Here is a 20,373-nt window from a genome sequence, read left to right on the forward strand (position 1 = left end):
TATATATTTTTTTTTTTTTTTTTCTGGACTGCGACACTACGCTCTCCCGTAAATTTGAGATCTCTGTCTATTCTTGTTGACGTGCTTGTATTTAGTCCACACAGAGTACAAACGCTATGAAATGCAACCAAATGCGCGTTTTTTAAATGTTTACACGACCGAACCCAATACCACTAGCGCTGCTGGGGACCAGCGTGTAAAGTATTGTAGTCATGCATTACTCAGATTTTCGTCCCATGCTTGGCATTTGATATTTTTCTACCTATGCGTTCAGCGATCGAGAGGATACCTCAGGCTTATGCCTCATGTCCTTGAGGCTTCTTGCCGAATTTAAATGACAGTGTACTTAATTAGATTATTATAGTTGCGTTTTAATGAAGTAGAGAACCAGAACTGTAATTAACTCTCGAAGGAACAATGAGATACTACACTATCGGATACCACGAGCTGGCATTTAGACATAACATCATTAGCCTTGATTGACCCATAGGTCGTCTTGCATAATTACTACGCGCAGCTACATAATGGAAGCCGTACGACCTTGAGGAGCGTTATTTTCCTCGCCTAGCTTTGTGTGACGGCAGAAAGAAAACGTATTATAACGAAGTGTACAGATATATTAAATATACTAATATGTATTTGCTTGGACATATAGTAAGCGGAGTCATCGGGTTTACCAGGAAGAAAATATCGTATTTTTACTTTTTTGCTACCGTCCTAAGATTGTCTGCGCACTGTTGGGAACCATTATAAATATTTTTTTCCAAAAACAGTAATTTTTTAAGCTGCTAACCCGAACTACATCGTTTTTTACAGTTTGTTTTACTATTTCCACAACTTGTCCCCGTGGAATTACGTATCTTTATTGTAAATGATACATCTAAAGATAATTGATAACAACAACAACAAAGTGGCAAAAAGTGAACGTTTTTATGCCATGTTGCGTGCAATAAACGTGCAATAAAGATATCATAGCTAATATACTGTTGATAAGTCAAATATATTATTAAATGCAAAACTAGAAAAAAAGAAATCACGTTTGATGTATGCTGATCGTCGTTTAAACAAGGCGAACACCAAACGCCTACTGCTGAGACTTGAATAAAGACAAATTTAATATGAATAAATAATTTGTTTTTAATTTTATTTGTTTAGTTTTCTCTATTACTCAATCCACAGTCGATGTGCTCACAGTGTCAGTGTTGTCGAATCGACGTGCTTTTATCGTATTTTTCAAAAACATTATTCTCGTCATTAAGTGATAATAGTAGTAATTAAAATTATTTTATTATTATAGAAGTTCTTGTGCTTTTGTTAAGCGGCAGAATTGTTGTCACAGTTGCCACAACCGATCGCCTAGTCTTTTTTTTTTTTTATATTACACTTGTGTATAAAAATCTGTGTAGAAGCGGATTCAGCCATACCTCGAAGGCATCATTGCGGTGACTCTCACGCGCACTACTGGCCGGTAGCAGTAAAGAAAAGCACAAATCGACATAAATCGGAAAGAATTGGGGTAGGTATTAGAGGAATGATTAAAAAATATCTACTCGTTACCCAACTATTTACTTCACTTTAGCTTTAACGAACGACGGATCTGCAATACAGTGATGGAGCACCGTCATACGTTTATTCTATTGCGATGATCATAGTTTGAGTCACGTCGGCAGAGTTTGTCATCGTTATCACATTATAGATAAACAAGTTCGTTAAGCGGATGGGGTGAATGATATATATAGAAGTCAATAGTTAAATTTTCCGTCGAAAAGCAGGTCGTTTACGTAGATAGGCTATAAATAGATGTACGCGTTTATTGAAAAATAATAAAGGACTAAGGGTAGATTACGAGGTTAAGATCGGGAGTCGAGATCGAATCTGATAAGTCGCCATGTTTTCTCGAATATGCGTCATTGTTGCATTCTGTCTCTTTTGATTAACATATTGGGTTCATTCTACTGTTTCATCAATAACCTCAGCTCGGAAAATTTCAATTTTTCCTTAGTTGTATAATCCTGACAATTTGGCAAAAGCTAAGGAATGCACAGAAGAATTTGTGCAACAATTTGTCGGAGCACATGCTCCTTCCTTGTTAATGTGAACAAAATTTCGATAAATTCCAGTTCTGTTTTTTCAAGCCAATGAAGGTTCATCCTGTTTGTGTTCTGTCTGGCTACTCTGCTTATATATTGATGATTGATATAATGACGTATGTATTCGATCGATATAAGTCTATTTCTAGTAATTTTGACCATGCAGCTACCGGTGTATGCAACAACATGAATATTTATGAATGAACCTAGGAAACCGACAAAGGTAAACAAATAGCAAAATTCATGCATGGAATTTTACTCGAAAACCAATATCCTTTGTAAGTAAATTTTAGGCAACGAAAACGCTTCTCTCTCTACACTCTATCAGATTGTGCTATACACTGTCAAATCGTTTCCAAGTCTTATAGTAACAAAGCATCGACAACTGCAGAAGTAGTAATAAAATGGTAATAATAACAGTAATCACAGCAAAGTACATTACGTACAGTTGAGTACGTACCCACTAGATTAACTTAGAAACAGCTCTTCCTAGGTCATTATAAACAGATAGAATAATAAGGCGAAAGTGGGAGGGGAAATTCACAGCTTAATGTTATACCCGTGATAGTATAGTGTGATACTAGGGTTTTTTTTTTTGCCTCCTTATGTATTTATCTATTTGATTGATAAACGTGTTTGTACGTCTGTATATATATATATATATACTGTATGTATTTAATGTATTCTAGTGTATTGCTGGGCGCTTACGAAGCAGATCGAAGCCCTCTTTTACTGTCACAAGGTTCGGGGGGTATTTCTTCTGGGTCCTCCAGAAGTCGCGCAAAAAATAGTTCATGATCAGCCAAAAAGAATCGGGCCCTTCATTTTACAGTTACTAGGTAACGACCAGTTTGTTGACAGCCTTTTCTTAAAAGCGGTCTTAGATATATTTTATAGTCGGATACCTAAACAGCCGGAAAGAGCAAGTGGATTATTATACGCTGCCGTCAAACAGCACACGAATTGCGGTATTATAAATAATTGTAATAATGAGGATGGTGAAAAAAGAAAATAAAGCTATGCTTTACGTATCGACTTATATCGCCGTCCTCACGTGCCTTTGCTAGTTATAGTATAGCATAACTGTCGTATGATCACTTAAACGCCTCCTGGACGTAATACTCCTATTCGCGATATCAAATATCTGTGTTTGTCTAATTACCGCCATTAGTTAGGTTATGCTTTCTTAATCCATGATTAGTAATAGTTGTGGTGCTTTTGTTACTGCTATTGTTTTGAGGATGAAACACATTGTCACCGGTGCAGTATCATCAACGTGTATGTACAAGGAATACGCAGAACACGAATTCTGCCGTGGCTAAAGACCTAGCTGGTAATCAGTGAAGTGGCCTTCGACAGTACTACACACCTTATTCGTTGGGGTTTCTTTCAAGACCCAGCTTCATTTAACCACCCTAGCCCGAAGAGGTCCACTGCCAAATGCGAGCATATATTGCAAAATGTGTCCTAATGATTGCGTGCCGTCACTTCCTGGTTCAGACAGACAGCAGCTTACTTAGTACCGTTGTCTCTTTTTTCTTGTTTTATCATTACTGTACAGTGAATCAATGGTTGTCTTTCACTAAGAGAAAACCACCTTTGAAGGCCTGACTAATATTGGCAAGGCCTCCGCACCAATCATCAGGCCCTCTCACCATCGTTAGTTCAGTCTCAATTCAACCTAATCATGAAAAAAGTGCCTGAAAGCACTATTGTTTTCTTATATGGCTAGACACGTATCTTTTTGTAAAGTGCAGCGATAATGAACTGAGAAAGATTTGTTGCCAATTTACTCGGACGTCAGCTTCTCAGGTTGCATCGTCACAGCCCGACTCATCATATTAGATACGCTGGTTTAAGATATACAGCTGCGGGGTTTCGCACGAGGTTCGATTGCCGACTACTGTAGACACCATTGCATGACGGCAAAGTCCTTGCCACCGATCGAGACCAGGCGGGAATCGTCGGGCAGAAATGCTAAGCCCGCCATCTGGCTCGAATGTCCATTGGCTGTATGGTACAAACAGCGAGGCTCGTTAGCGGGATACACGAATAATTTGAGTTTGCCTGTAAGAGCACAAAAGAAACTCAGCATTTATTATTATTCTTACCTGTTCACCCAGAATTCACCCGAACAGCAACGCAACTTTACATACGGAACGTCCACAGCACGAGACAGAACACTGAGGTTTCTCTAAAAAATGACGTAGTGCTAACGTACCCGACAGCCTCGATATAACGCTAGTGTGAAAGGGGATACTGAGTCAACTTTGTTCCCTTCAATGATCTCTTTTTCCAAGCTGAGATAGGCAAAATGGATAGATCCAATTTGGCTAATGTCATCTGATTTGAGCGACAGTCTTAAGTTTCGGGTCTTCTATCCCGCTATTTTCGGAGCTCCATGTTCGGAGCACGTAATATTTATTCCGGCATGAAACGAATTTAGAAATCCCGTTCCGTCTATCTGTTTTCCAACGTGATCAGCCCAGATCATGCTTGATACAAGCACGCATATTAGTGTTCTAGCAATCACGACCTTCCCCAGCGATCACTAGTGTGCGTCATAGTCTACGCCAGATACTGCGGACACTATTTAGGGATAACCGAAAAGTGTCACGAAAAATATATATGTAAGAAAACATAAATGTTCAGTGAATCATGTTTCATAGTTGTCTTATGCCGATATAATTATTAAAAATTATATCGATAAATAATCAGCTTGAAGAAAGCTTACCGCAATCGTCGCCTATTGCCAGCAGTTTTCGGTTGTGTGATCTCGACACACATGAGATGTCGGAGCTTTCGGGTTGCTCTGACCAAACTCCAAATACACTGAAGCCCAGCGGGCAGGTCTGAGTTGCCCATTTTACGTCTTTGACGTGATTTGGGTTTGTGATCGGTCGACATATTGTTGCATTCCCTGAATGGCCCCAGACAATTAATAAAAAGCTTATTAATTAATACCCGGCATATAAGTTTGCAAAAAGAGCACATATTTATTCCATAACTTCAATGAATGTTTAATATATAAAGGCGGTTAAGGGTGATTTTTGGCAATAGTAAAAAAAATATAATGGGAACTACTCGTTTATTTTTTTTTATTTAATTATACCTGTTGTGTGCGAAAACTAAATTAAAAAAATACTAAATTAACATAATTAAATAAATAAAAACTACAAAGATCAGGATGCGAATTAATTTAATAATGTTCTTAATTTTAAACTTAAAAAAATTTAAGTACAAAGCAGCTTGCCTTGTAGCTAAACTATCTTCAAGCGTTGCCTCAAACATTTGATTCCCGACAAGGCAAAAGGTGTGTCTAAGTTCGTTTCCAAACTTTGACCATAACTTTTTTTCTCTAAATTTTCTAAAGTTCCTAAATTCACGTGATTATTAAAGCATGGCGGGAATTTTTCATTCAGATTTACTTACAATAGACTATCTCGTAGTTAGAGTTCGTTGTTTGGAGATAAGTGCTGCATTCGGACCAGTCGAGTTGTGAGGTGGCACTTCCGTGGCCCTAGATAGGGAATAAAATGCATTATATACAACAATTGGCAGCTCCTAACATACCTACAAATAAAAGCGTATATAACGACGAGTGTGTAAGCTATCGAAAAAACAATGAAGAAGCTCATGCAAAATAAAATTTCTTTCCTTTGAACCCCGTCTCTAACATTAGCGAAAAGCCGCATCATATCTTTTAGAATTTGTTTGTGAGAGATTCGAACAAGAAACGAAAATAAAACCTTGTGCTCACACTGGTGAATCACTTAGGCCGAAACTTGGCTCTTCTACCTATAAATAATACTAGTTTTTCTATAATTCGAATATTACTAAATATCTACTATCGTGAGTTTTAAAAGGCCAAGTCCGTTTTCGAAAAAATCCCATGTCACATTCGAGTTTCATGCTTTCACCGAAGCTGAAAGAGCAACCATAAACTCAACAAGACGTAGTAACTAAATAAGTAAGGACGATAACTAGCAATTAGACAAAATTGTTAAACAAAGATCGATGAATGTGTCGCGTTTGTAAAGAATTCACTTGTCTGTTGTCTTCTACTGATTTCTCTTGTATTGTCCTAGTTTTTGGGCCATTTGCTCTTAAGCCTGTTCATTGCACTAATCGAATGTGTTCATACCCAGAGTTCGAGGAGTCTCTTTCGGATCCTATTCTGCGCTTCTGTGTATTTCTGCATGGTTTTATTAGTCAATAATTGATTATGTTGCGGACGGTGTACGTAACTCATACAGCGCAGTGGTAAAAAGGTCAGCCATTCAGAATAGTACATAAATCATCACACAAAATCATCGTTATCAACGGAATGGCATATTTTTTAGCGCCACACCGATCAAGGCCGAGAACACACGCCAGTGGTAATGGCCAGTAGGTCATGACGTATGGTCGCCACCGTCATCGCATTCCAAGCGCGCAGCGTGCATGGAGAAAAGCATAGTGAAGGATCGTGAAGTTAGTTAGACGTGGTGGACACAACCGCCCTTCACGAAAAGCACGTCTGGTGACTATCCTATATCCGGCCAGCGTTCGTTAGGGTGTTAGAGAGACTCGGACTCTCCACCTCTCCGGAGCATCTATATAAAAAATCACAGCGTTTCCATCGTTGCTTGAAGGCATTGTTCTGGCCTGCTTTTTTTCGTTATCTTGACTATAGCACACTGAGATAGGAGACTCATTAAAAAGGAAAACATAGACGAGCATTTTGGATCTCTCGAAACTGCTGCGTTTTGCGACTCTTGCTAGCGCAGCCGATCACGATACCGTTTAAGATATTATGATCGGTAAGGTTAAACCAGCAGATCGTCTTTAGTAAATTTCTACCTAAACGAATGAAAATTATGGTTAATGCTTGCACGTATGTATCCACGAACGCCTTTAGGAACCTGATTCAAACTTGTAGCATTGTAGCTTAACTTGGATTTCCCGAGGGGTTTCTCCTCGTAGCACTACTATAATATAAAGTTTCCGTCAAAAACGATTCTCGAATCGTTTTGCTCGGGAAAAATTTGCCCAACACCAATATCCTCTTGTTTTCCTAAATATTATCGGAACTATACAGAGCAAGATAGATATAGCACAACTAAACGCTATACTGTTTGCAATGCAATATAGATAGTTCCTTACCGCACATCTTCCTATTCTGTTGTACTTCTTGCCGTCTTCTGAGACTTGGTAAACGTAAATAAAGTTATCTCGCGAAGCCAACGCCAGATACTGTCCGTCTATAGAAAACCATAAAACGGTAACAATCAATTAACCTCGGACGAAAATGGTGATAAAAAGCTGGATGAATTGTATTATAAGGAAACACTAAAGAGTTCGAGTCTTTGCGAACAAACATCACTTTTTCAGTATTACACCTATATATCGGTTGTTTTTATTGCTGTTTAAGTTAGTTTGCACTGTGCATGCTTTCTCTAATGAAACAAGCATATCTATCGAATTGCTACATTAATGACGATATTCACAAAAATTATGCTTACTAGGTGCGTAACGAATGACGTCAATAGGCTCGTTGCCGTCATGGTGAGCTGCATAGACTTTTCTTGTGTTCGCGCAGAACGCGCTCCAGTTTCCTGCTGTAGAGGCCACGGCCACGATGCTTCCGCACGGCGAAAAGGCGATGCTCTGTACAGGCTCGGGCCACGGTAGAGACCATACAACTGAATGGCTCATTGAATCAAACAAATTAATCTGAAGAAAATTGTAACATATAAAAGAAGAGCAATATAAAGTTAGATTACTTCAAATTAGCACAGAGAATAAAGAACATGATTTCGTACTTGCGTGGTTCTTTAGAACAAAATGGTGTGTATTGTTTTCGTAAGATAATCTTCACTCATCTCGAATAAGTTGTCTTCCCTTGTCCCACTTCTTTAAACTTCATATACATTTACAAATAGCATATGCAGCCGATTATACTTTACTTAGACGACAGCGTGTCTTTTATTTACTAGTGCGTGATACGAGTGAATGATTTCTGTGTGTACTTTGTTCTAGTTTCTGTTGTTTATCGACCTCTTTATTCTTCGGTTTATGTATTTTCTCGGCTTCTGAAATCCATGGATCGATTCGTTTGATCTCTATTAGGGTAAAAAAATAAAATATAATCAATTTCGAAAGGATGTGTTAGCTTGACCTATAGTAGAAGATATGTACATCATAGATCTCGATAATAATTGGTGTTAAACATAATTTGTACCTGTACAAATTCGCAATGAACGTAGTAATCTATAAACAAAAAATGGTTGTCGTTAATCGACCCGAACGATAATCACATAAGTTGCTTCCTGAGGTTTACTTACGTGACCGTCATAACCTGAACTGAGAAACTGTGCCTGCGTCGGGTGAGCAGCCAACGCCCACACCTCTTGCGAGTGCCCTTGGACAACAGTTGAGAACGACATCTCGAAGCTACCCTGCGCAATGCAGTTCCGTGTAGTCCCGATCAACAATTGTGAGCCACGGCCCTGCACAAGCGTCCGTACGCCCCCACTGCTCTCAGCTAACTCGGCATTTCGTCCTGTAGGTTCCAAATCTGCCGACCACTCAATTAGCAAACGATCTTTCCCCCCTCCACTAATCAACGTGCCATCCTTCATAGCGCAAATGGAGAAAATCGGTCCTTCGTGCGCATCTTCAATAATCCGTGAGGCTTTGTTGGCGCCCCGAGGCCACACCATCAGAGCGCCATTTGAATCACCCGTAAGTAGCTCGCCGAGCTCATTAAAGGCGGCGCACAGAATGTACTTGGGCTTGTGTGCTTTGTCAAATAGTCCAACTCGTTTCGCTAATGTCCCACCTTCCATGTCCCAAAAATGTAGATGGCCTTTACCAAGCGAAATTAACTGATGTCGGTCCATCGGGTGGAATTTAACAGCTAAAACTGGCTCCGAAGCGCTCTGAAATCGGGTCATACAAGTTAGAGGATATAGAAAATATGATTCTTTCCTATTTAGTAAACTCTATGATTGGGACGTACATAGGTAATGTGCGGATGATTATTAGAAATTGTCATAATCTAACAGTTTAGCTAACCTTTGTCTCTGCTATTTTGTGACCTTTTTGCCACTCCCATAGGCCAAGTATGTGTTCGGCCGAGTCATCAACGATGCAAAGGATTGAGCCTCCATCCTGCAAATACAAGGTTTAGTCAGTGCTCTTGGTCTAATTACTGCGGCGAATAACGGACTCAATTAATAGGAACAGCATTGCCGCTTTTGCCTCCATTCGAAACGATTCTCAAACGTGTAAAGAATAACTTAGAATTTACACGAAATTCAAATATGGCTATGTTTCAAAGCTTTACTTACGAGTTTACTAAATGCCAAACAGCTAATGGCTCGATCGAACTCCCCGATACCAATCACGTGAAGGGTGTTCAGACTTACCGAGTCCCATACACGCACATGGGGCTGAATTGGGAAATGCACAAAAAAAAATAGAGTTAATTATATAAATATGTTCCTGCGCGATTGTCTAGGAAAATCGTGCTATAAATGTCAAATTCGTGTCAATTGCTTCCCTTTAGCGGCTCTGTTTTAATAAGAAAATAGTTAAAAAGTGGCAAAGCAGATGCGGTGTTTACGACTTTAGCTGACGCAAGTCTACCAGTCATTGACTTGCAGGTTACACAGCCATACTTTACAAACTTTAAACTCAGGAAGATCTCTTTGTACATGTCGGCGAGAAAGAACTCGATCTCCATTCAAGCACACGGGGCAGTCATACGCTCACAGCTTATATTAACAGCCATTTATATTTTAGGAGGAGCATTCGTTTACGATAGAGTTTGATCATAGTCCCGCTGACTTGCCTCGCTTATTACACAAGTCGGTTTGCACACTACACGCCATGCAGAATTTCGTAAATGTTATTTGAACAACATTGATACCGTTATCGATATAAACTGAATTCAGTGGAACATTGAACTCCGAACTGGGCGAATTCGATAAACGATTCACATGAGTTAAATTTCCTACAAATTGAATGAAAGAGCACAAGATATACTCTAAATCTAGATGGTGTGTCTAGGTGGTCCACAACTATTGTCACAAAGCTAGCATTTAAGAATACTGAATAGGGTTAGGTAGTACTTTTCTCTGTCCTAACCGGGCACACATATAGTAAAGCTACATCTGAGTAAGCCTGAGTTGTGGACGGGGATATATTTCGATTTAATCTCTTTTTGTTTTTTGGCGGGTTTCAAAAGCCAGTTCAAAATGCGACACGTGTTCGTTGCAGGAGGACCCAGACACTCGTACTGTGATTCGACTGTACGACAAACGCGATCTACACAAAAGTGCTGTGGTGGGAGGCACTGTGACTTAATTATTGAACCACGATTCGACCAACAAAAAAAACTCATCACACGCAGACGCCGAGGCCCGAGCAACGCTTCAAACATTATTCACCACCTCGCAGAATCCCTAGTGTGGTCTTCCTTAGCATGCGATTGATCACCTTGATTATTCTATGATTATGGCTCGCATATCCACCATCACCGCATCGACGACGCTTGCTACCCTAGCTGCAGGGAGGTTTGTGATCGATGGTTAAAAACGAGAGGTATTTATCGAAATGGGGACACAACCTTTGTATTTAATAAAAGTAGAGCATTTGACGACCTGATCCGCGTAGTACGTTACTTAAAATCGAATACATTTAGTTTATCTGCTCTTAACATCCGTCCCCACATTTAATGCAAAGCCAACATTTAGTTACAAACGTTTATTTATGATGCATTGTTACTATTGATCATGCTCAGCTTGTTTTTAGTCAGTAATTCTCCGATACTGTAGAAACCAAAGCAAAATAAGCAGGCGTTTACTTTTAGTAACTAACATTTTACGGTATAAGTGACGTTCCAATGGACACACATAAGTCCTATTTGCTGTTAAACGACCAAAATGCTTATGCGAAGTAACACATTGCAAATGACGATTACCGCAGTCTAACATGTGGGTTACTAATTAATTCTAGTCATCAATATTATTGTTATTATTATCAGGATCAATATGATGCCGCAGTCATGAATTACCCTTGTGACGAATTTGGGCTGCAGAGAAGTAGAGTTTGGGTGAATGCCCGGCGGCGAGATGGAAAAACAATTAAAAACAAATTATTATCAGACACTATACGCCTTAGAAAATATACCTTAGCATCTATATTTCTGCCTACTATCATTATCGTGCTGATTGACATAATTAATTAGACGAAAAATATTTGGATTGTACAAATAACAAACGCCGGAATTGTTGACGCTGGATCTAGAGATGCAGAGAATGCAGAAGCACACGAACGGTCGAAGATGTATTGAGTGACCTTCTTCGGGACAACGATTAGGGAACAATATTGCCACTTGGAAAGTTTTCATTGTGATGAAGTTTCACTACCAGAAATTGCATAGACACTGAGTATAGAAAAGTACACAAATCCGTCATTGTTTTTAAACAATCCAAAGTGCACACTACAGCAACGATTGTGTATATATGGAAACAAACAACAACAACAACAACAACACAGAATGCACATACACACATAAAACGTTATATCTTTATCATGGGAAACTGGCTCTAGACTATTAACCCTGCTTCGATTGGACACGATGTTCCGGTAAAAAATCCTTTGAATTTAGTACTATCCGTTAGATAATTTAGAGGTAACTCTCTGAGTATTCCAGCTGGCCTTTGTTACGACGAGGGCCATATGATTATCCCTTAGGCGTTGGTAAATAACAACGATGTAAAAAAACTTGGCTTAATTTCTTCGTTCGTTGTTCACCGTTATCGGCAGACTTATTCCTGCTGTAAGCTTATCTAGAAACGGATTCCTGGATCCTGACCGTACACAAATCAGGTTATAGCAGCTTTCGGACACAACGAAAAAATGAATAATTAGGTACGAAACACAAGATAAAAAGCAAGTGCAAAACAAGTCGGATGACTGGAAACATCCATAACATCATCAAGTGCGAGCATCCCCTATTGCCATTTTTGTACTCCCCAACAAAATACACGTGTCCAGATAATTTTTTACGAAATATGAAAACGATCGTTACGGGAAAAATATTATTTCCTTACAAATGATATTGTGTGTGTTTTCCGCTCAGCATATTAAATTGATCGATAACATTAATCAATATCTACGCTAATTTAAGTAATATTTTGTCCACTTAGACAATGTTACACTTAAGTGGGTATCATATAGTTAATGGATTTTGAGTTTACTCTCCGTAACCGATATAGAAAGGTGGTTGATCGATTAAAGAAAGTATCCGTTTGCAATTAAAACGATTCACACGTTTGCCTTACAACGCTTCACATGTTTGACGTACATACAGGACCGAAAACGGTTAAGTCAATGCCTTAATGCCGCTGGCGTGCCTTTCGATAGCTAGATTAACTGCGGAACAACTGCATCGTATGAAAAAGTTAAAAATTATTTTTATATTAGTAACTTGTTGTTACCTGCTGTACGGAATCGCCTGTAGGAAATAGCTATCTCGCTCGGTAATAAGACAATATACTAAGTGCAGTTATATTTTAGTTTCTTTTTTAAGTTCTTCTTTAGTTAATTCTTGACAATGTCCTGCAGTGAACGTCGCACCTATAATATCGATTTTATCTATTTCATGAGGCGAACAGCATACCATGTTGTGTTTAACTATAGCAATGTATGTTCTACTTCCATTAAACGTTTCAATCAGATCGAGCAGCGCGGTACGAACTGCGGCCAAGACCAGACAACGTTCAAACAAACCTATTAATTCGACAACAGAAACTATTTATTCTTACCCGACGATCTCTTCGATCAATTGAAGCTGTCTGCCCTGTTGCAACAACCAGTTTATTTGGATGAATTGCAATACAACGAATGTCATCGGTATGACCAAGATAGTGTCGCTGAACCTGCTCCTCCACGTTATAGAGCACGACGACGCTGGCGACGAAGTAGATAACCTCCCCGGTCGGCAGTAGATGTAGATTGGCCCGGCAATCGCGGCCGCGGTAGCCATAGACCCATTCAAGTTTTGGCCGTTGCTGGGGGATGGGGTTGACCTTCGTGAGGGAGTATTCGGCCACGAGATCCGTTGGGACAGGCAGCAGTAACTGGTGTCCGTGAACGGTAAAACGAATAATTCCATCGTCAGGATCGAACACGCAGTCCCGTCTAGAACCGAACGCGTTTATACTTTAGTATAACTACATGAACAATCTTTTCGAAAGTTTCTATTTCTAATTATTTGTAAATATAACGGTAAATTATATATTTATATTGGAATGGTTCGTGGACTGTATATGGAATGAAGAATCGACACGGCTAGTTATAGAGAGACAAAGGAAAGCATTATTGCCACATTGGTAACTCTAGTTATGATCGTTGATGGAACTTGACATATGAAACGGTGCTTACCAATTTCGTCGTTATTTTACAATAAATACCAAAAATCTCCTATTAAAAAATGTATACAGCATGTAAATTTCTTTGGTGTTTTTGAACAAGCGACCCAATGACTTCGAACAAGCTATTCCTTACAGAGCTCGCTGTTTCAATTAACACACGAAAGCCCGTAGTACTGAATCTGAGTGGATTCCTTTTTGTTGATGGGCGTTACAAACCATTTTTGAAATAAGAACACCACGTTTCTAAAAGCCTGTAAAAAGCGCTGACTTGAGCAAAGCCGGCCAGTCACTTCCGGCTGCTCATGTCACAGTGCACCTAACAATCATAAATTAATTAGTAACTAACAAGTCGTAGAAATATCAACTATGTGCCGTAGCCATGTAAAGAGCGAAACGCGACGATCAGAGATGTATACGTCGCCTGGTATAAAGTTTCTGGTAAATAGTTTATACTATCCTTTGTTGACAAGCGCGAACCTACTGGTTCAGAAAATGCTATCCTGCAATGTTACTGTTTACAAAAAATAAAAAAATACTATAATGTTATGTGCTGGAATAAAGAGGCTTCTCATTTGTTATACATTACAAGCATAATAAAACTAGGTGGAGTCGTCTTAAAATTACGCACGTCACTGCGTGGTCAGCGTATCCATTGGGGGTGACGCTATACGTCGGTATATTTGGGGAGCTACCTCCATTGACTCGTCTCAGTTGCTGAAGATTTCCGGCCGAAAGACTTTTGTGACGGGGCTGCTGTTGTTGCTGATGTGGAGGCTGCGGGGTAGATCTTGTTGAAGAAGAGCCCTCACTATGAAGGGACGACAATGACGCTGCATAGCCAAATCTAAAATAAAGGTTACCCAAACAACAGGTTACATATGATTTACCATAAAGGCAATAGAGATGACTCCCAGTACTAATAGACCTTCTATCATTATATCAGAGTGAGATAACAGCTGACTGCCTATTCGAGTCGTTCAGACATACGTTCTATATGCCGTAAGATATAACGCCGCTATAGAGAAGTTCCGGACGTAAACCTGAAACGTACAATCCGGCACGGGACTGCCGGTGCTGCAGTGAGCATTTTGATCCATTGCAAAAGTGTTGATTTTGAAAGACCGTTGAGAACGTGCGCCTGCTTATTCAAGATAAATATCATGAAGTGCTTACGCTATTGTAAAAATGCAACTGCATATGACAATACACTTGATACCTTTTACCATCTGGCGTATCGGAGTGGCCATTCACATGTGGATTATGTGGTCCTGATGGCGTCGGAGATTCTCCTGTCAAATTTGAAGGCCCCGAAGATTGCCTTGCTAGCTTGGAGCTCAGCGAACGATGGCTGACGGTTGATAACGACGGAAATAACGATACCATGTTTTTTTTATTAGTGTTTTGCATATATATAAGCGGCTATAAGGCGAATTTATGGCCAAATGAATAATAGGAAGTCCAATACATATTGACTGACATAATTAGAACGCGTGAACATAAATAAATTTTCACTCATTATCAATCTCCTAGTACGTGTACAGTCACAGTTGACAGAGGCCTAACACAAAAAAGAAGTTTGAATATAATTTTTCTCTGATCATACAAGCGCCTCTGGCTTTTTTACGGAGCACGTTTTAAGCAGTAGCACTGTTCCAAAGGAATCTTTATGCTAGTTCCTGGTTAACATGTAATGGACTGTCGAAGTTATGCCTTATATGTAAACATCGATCTAGGAAATGGTCTAAACTCGACCTTTCCAATATATTTTGGCCAGTAGATAATCACAGCAGGCCTGGTCGTCTGACCTTTTATGTTAACTGTTGGGCTGACAAACAACACGACGTTGTTAGGACATTAATATAACATAAATTTTAAGTTATTTTTTTTTCTAATAACTTTTAGATAGCGATAGGTTCACTGCGCGGTACAGGCCAAGCCGAAAATGGCAGGTGGTTACCATAACGACGTGGTACTCATTTCGGCATTGAACTAATTTAGTGCTAAATAATGTATCATTAACACGCAACTATGCGGGAAGCTTTCTACATTTTCTAATCAGTCTAATCTTACCTGTAACTATGTTTAAATCCATTGTGCGGTATTAACGGGGCAGTATTTGTTATCGTCGGAGCTGGAAATACACACATGTGCTAATTGAGCGTAAAATTCGTTCAGACAGACTATACTATGATTGACGTTGCTATTCATAGCAGTTAAACGGCAGTACAAACGTGGGTCATCGCATGGCTCTACCGAAACGTCTTCAGCCGGTATTTATGTCATTTCCTCAAACAGAGTATACTATAAATTCTAATATTATGTACAATGATCATGTCTAAACTTCTCACGCGAAGTTTGTGTGCGTATCTGTGCTACTTGACAGACCATTGTTGCTTAACGTGATTCAGTATCAGCACACCGTATGAATTGTTTATGTCCAAATTCAATGGACTATTTTCATCCCGCACAGAAGATCCTGAGGGAGTATGCTAATACAAATGTCAGCGTGTAACTAGCGTACAAATTGTATAAGAGAGAACTATAGAAACGTACTATACAGACTGCTCTTAAGCGCGAGCACTGAGATAGGATATATGGAAATGCAATATATATTCCGCAATTGATATACATATATATGTTCGATGCCAGTCAATACGCTAGCTTGTTGCCCGTGAATGTTCACCGTCGTTTGCGTGATAATCCTTGACTACTTGTTAAAGCGTCAACGAAACCACAGTCATAAAGTAGTCATGTCCGATGTACCCTAGATTCAGACTTGAAAATCAATAGGTAATGGAATTCAATCGTTTCCGATAAACAGTAACTCTACTTGGTAACGAAATTTCTATTTTGTGCCGCATTTTTCGACTGCCATCAAACGGGCTCGATAATCACTGATCGGTCATAGCGAGACGGAATAGGAGAAATTGAAGAGTCATTTATTTGAGTTTCGGTTGCCGACATGCTTCTTCTAGTAGCCAGTACTGTCGAAAGAAGAAATGCATCCCTACAGTGCGAAGATAGTACAGGAAATGAGTGATGCTATAGAAATTTTGAAAATCTGGCGCGTTCCTTTAGACTTAGCAGTCATCGTTTATGGGGCAGCAAACTGAGGTCACATATCAACCCAAATACCAAAATAGAAGGCAGAAAAAAGCAAATGATTAGACAAAAAAATTGTGAACTAGGTATCGTAACGTCCGTCAGAGATTCGCAATATTGAGACACCCATCGGGAAAACCACTGAGACTAGCTGTATCTATCTTTATTGGCTCGAAGGGAACGTCACTTTCATAAAAGACCAACAATCGTCGAAGATAATGACTAGAATAGTATACCAATAATTGTTAAACGTGACTACGCACTATGCTGATGATCATCCCACGATCCACGCTATTGTCTAACATCCTATCTATACTATTGCAATAGAATCTTATGTTATTTATTCCTAACAATAGCCATATGGATGTACCAGTGGGGAAAAAACGAAACCGCTACTTGAGGGGTACCCACAAAGGCTTTATCACCACAATAGTAACAACAACAACCACGATGACAACGACAGCAATGGGGCCGTAGGTGTTACTGATGACGTGCGAGTGACGCCGGTTTAAATTGAAGGTCGCCATCGTCTTTGACTCGATGACCTTATCAGTCTTGAGCTGTGTCGACCGTTGAATCAAACGACTCGGCAACGTCGCGATGTCCAACGCCGCGTGACCAACGAACAGCGAGCGCAGGAGCAACAGGCATTGAGCAAAGCAGACATAACGCTGCTGGTTATCGACGCCGTCAACAGATTTTGGCGACGCTCTACTGCTCCTGTCTGTCTCACGGCTGCAACACGAGTAAACGTCGAAACAACGTTTAGCAGCAGAGCAAAGCATGGAACATCGAAAGAGTTGATGCGACAAATCACTTAATGCCCATCTGTCCGTCTGTGCGTCTATCTGCTTCCCACCAGTGGGATCGGTTAGCGGTGGATATGGCCGTGTCCGTACGACTGCCAGCAACGATCATCGCGTCTGCTGCGACGTTTGGTACTTACGGCTCTGCGGGTCCTCTCTTACAATATAATATAATACAATAATACGGTTACCATTGTAGCCATTAATTGATCACCGGCATCAGCTGTGCTGATGGCCGTTTAGATGATTGTAGAAGCGCCGCTTGCGCCAATGTGACGATGGTCCCTTCCTGTCGCACATTCGGATCGCACGATAAAACTGTTCCAAGTGCGCTCATCTTTAGTTAAACACTTCTTCGAAGAAATTTCTGTCTGGCATCACAAGCATGCATGCGTAGAATACATGGAAGATATGTATATATGTAGCAAGGAACGTATTTAGCATTATCCGCCGTATCTGCAGTTCTCAGCGCTAGAATTGAATGAAATCGGTGCGGTAGCCTTTATGGCCAAATCACTAACCGAAAAAAGAGGAGGATCCCAGTTTCGAGCCCCGCCAACGATATATACCATACGACAAATGTGATTAAATAAAGAAAAAAGAAACAATGCCTGAGTTGAAACAGACAATTATAGCTTGATACACCTGATCAGTGCGGTCTTCCTCTTTACGTTATGTGGAACTGCACAGCAATGGGCGGACCGACCTATATATCAGCATAGAACAATGACCAGTATAAATGACGACAGCCATCTGTTACAAATTAGCTAGCAATAAACGAAGCCTGACACGTGGAAAATATCGAGAAGTCGTGAAACGAAGTTCAATCCTGGCATAGCCTATTTAACATAACAAAAATTCTAGAAATAAGATTCTAGAAAATAGCTCGAGGCATTTCACATCAGGTTTACTCAAATAAGGCCTATTTAAACCTCAAAGGCCAGCTTATAACTTCGAGATTTAGATTATGCAAAATTAGCATCGTTGATATTTCTGAAAACAGTCGAAATGAAAAGGGCCACAACTGGACGGCAGATACCGTTGTTGTGTTAGGATTGATGTTAACCACCGTGGACTATCCACTGTGTCAGTGTTCATTTTTCTCTGTCATGATTCTATGTTAGCACGAATAGGCAGGCCAACAGTTTGCTATCGGGTGGAACCACTGATTCTTCGTTTTACAGATCGCGAAAAGGTGATTCGAACACAAAAACCTGTCCTCCAAAAATAAAGTACATATACTTTATCGCCAATGCTGCTTCGAACAAAACAGACTTGAAGATAATAAGCTCGTATCATAAACACATAGACAAGTGCGCAGATAAGCTAAATTAGCGACATTTTCGTTTTTGAAAAAAATGAACTCAATTAAGATTAGCTCTTGCATCTTTCTTTTAATATCTTGCGACGTGCTAATGTATTTCAGTTAGTCATGCCAACTTTTACCACTGGCTGTATGGGGATGAGGCATTGGATTTCTAACAGTTAAACTGCCCGCCTCTTTATATGACGATTTCATATTTTAAAGGAAAGCAATTTCCGCATTTTGATATAGTACTAAAAAATACGACTAGATAAAAGTTCTCAATCGCAAAGATTAGTTACGGTATAAACCTCTCGTTGAAGAACTTCGCTCTTCGTTAAGACCTGTATATATATATATATATATATATATATATATATATATATATATATATATATATTCATATCACAGCATTCGATTCACCATCCGAGTAAGAACTGACTGGGGCTACTGGCATCGATGAAAAACATAGTCTTATGAAACTTACTTCACTCAGCGGAACTCTATCTATCTAAGCTAAGTATACATACATGCCAATAGGAATGCAGCTAATCTACAATATACTATTTAAAACGCCCGAAAAACAGGATTTTGTTTGTTAGTAACCATCTGTTGTCGTTTCGATAGGAATTCTCAATGAATGTCAACAGAAAGGACTACTTACCACGGCCTTCGAGTTGTGTCAGTCTTCTGGTAAGATCTGCGATCGTCGTCCTTAAACATGTTAGTTCTTCGGCCTGTTCTAGTACCTTAATCTCTAAGTCAGCTACGCGTTCGCGTAGTGACTCCTGTTCTTCGTTTAACATTTCCTCTAAAATGGAGAAAAAGCGCGAAGCCATTATAACTTGGTCAATAGGTTTTACTATTCTATTTGTTTAATAGCTGAATAAACGTCGTAAGAAAAAAAAGCATAGCAGATTGATAAGAATGCAATTTCCAACAATGTCTACATGACAGTCACCGGTACGCGACGTAAAAAATAGTTCCATCTGTGACAAATAGCCATGCAATTTATGTAAATAAAGAAAGTTGTTTCGATAATGTAGAAAGTTGTTTTATATATATATATATATATATATATATATATAGAAGTTTGTTTATATTATGCTGTTTTTTTTTTTTTATATATTGTGGTGCATTGTAGAGAGAAAAAAGAAGTATAACTTGTCTCATAAAAGATGAATCATAAATTGTCATCTATTGATTGTACCGCGTGTTCTGGTTAAATCAGGGAGTAGCAGGGGCACCTTTTGGTAAACCCATACATTATCTTGCTAATGGAAATAACTATGTAACAATATAAGTATGATTGATAAAAGACGCATAAGTTCGAAATTCAACGATGGGGTTTTAGGGTACAATATGTTTCTTACTACGGCTAGACCGCCGAAAGAAGCACCGGAATGTTTGCAAAGTGAAAAAAGAACAGAAAACCGACGTATTGGAAATTTCGTACTGCGCATGGCACGACAGAAGCTATATGTATTAGTTTTATGTTTATAACGGTTAGGCCACTTCAAGATAAATCAATAACAATGACGATGAGCGAGCACAACGTAGATTTTTGTGTTAGTCCAAATGTCTTAACAGACTCATACCAGTCTGATATGACCAGTTCTATTCTCTGTACTTTCTTTAAACAAAAT

At 39.4% G+C, this 20,373-nt stretch overlaps 1 protein-coding gene across 5 annotated transcripts in view; it reads right to left on the minus strand.

The window, feature by feature from the left end:
* Positions 1–1,112: 1,112 nt before the first annotated feature.
* DCX-EMAP (Doublecortin-domain-containing echinoderm-microtubule-associated protein) overlaps positions 1,113–20,373 on the minus strand; it is a 36,536-nt gene continuing 17,275 nt past the window's right edge. For 4 of the 5 annotated variants that reach the window (XM_022851218.2, XM_022851219.2, XM_022851216.2 and 1 more), the window contains 14 exons: positions 19,392–19,538; positions 15,587–15,647; positions 14,733–14,864; positions 14,145–14,360; positions 12,908–13,283; positions 11,152–11,169; positions 9,425–9,526; positions 9,150–9,245; positions 8,417–9,013; positions 7,595–7,805; positions 7,236–7,333; positions 5,523–5,610; positions 4,825–5,010; positions 1,113–4,157 (listed from right to left, as the gene is read on the minus strand). In XM_022851218.2, coding sequence (XP_022706953.1) covers positions 3,991–4,157; positions 4,825–5,010; positions 5,523–5,610; positions 7,236–7,333; positions 7,595–7,805; positions 8,417–9,013; positions 9,150–9,245; positions 9,425–9,526; positions 11,152–11,169; positions 12,908–13,283; positions 14,145–14,360; positions 14,733–14,864; positions 15,587–15,647; positions 19,392–19,538 — 2,495 coding nt within the window. In that variant the 3' untranslated portion in view covers positions 1,113–3,990. The remainder of the gene's footprint in view (positions 4,158–4,824; positions 5,011–5,522; positions 5,611–7,235; positions 7,334–7,594; positions 7,806–8,416; positions 9,014–9,149; positions 9,246–9,424; positions 9,527–11,151; positions 11,170–12,907; positions 13,284–14,144; positions 14,361–14,732; positions 14,865–15,586; positions 15,648–19,391; positions 19,539–20,373) is intronic. The other variant, XM_022851215.2, reaches the window with a different exon arrangement.

This window comes from Varroa jacobsoni, unplaced genomic scaffold (genome assembly GCF_002532875.2).
Source record: "Varroa jacobsoni isolate VJ856 unplaced genomic scaffold, vjacob_1.0 contig00125, whole genome shotgun sequence".
In the NCBI taxonomy this organism is placed as follows: domain Eukaryota; kingdom Metazoa; phylum Arthropoda; class Arachnida; order Mesostigmata; family Varroidae; genus Varroa; species Varroa jacobsoni.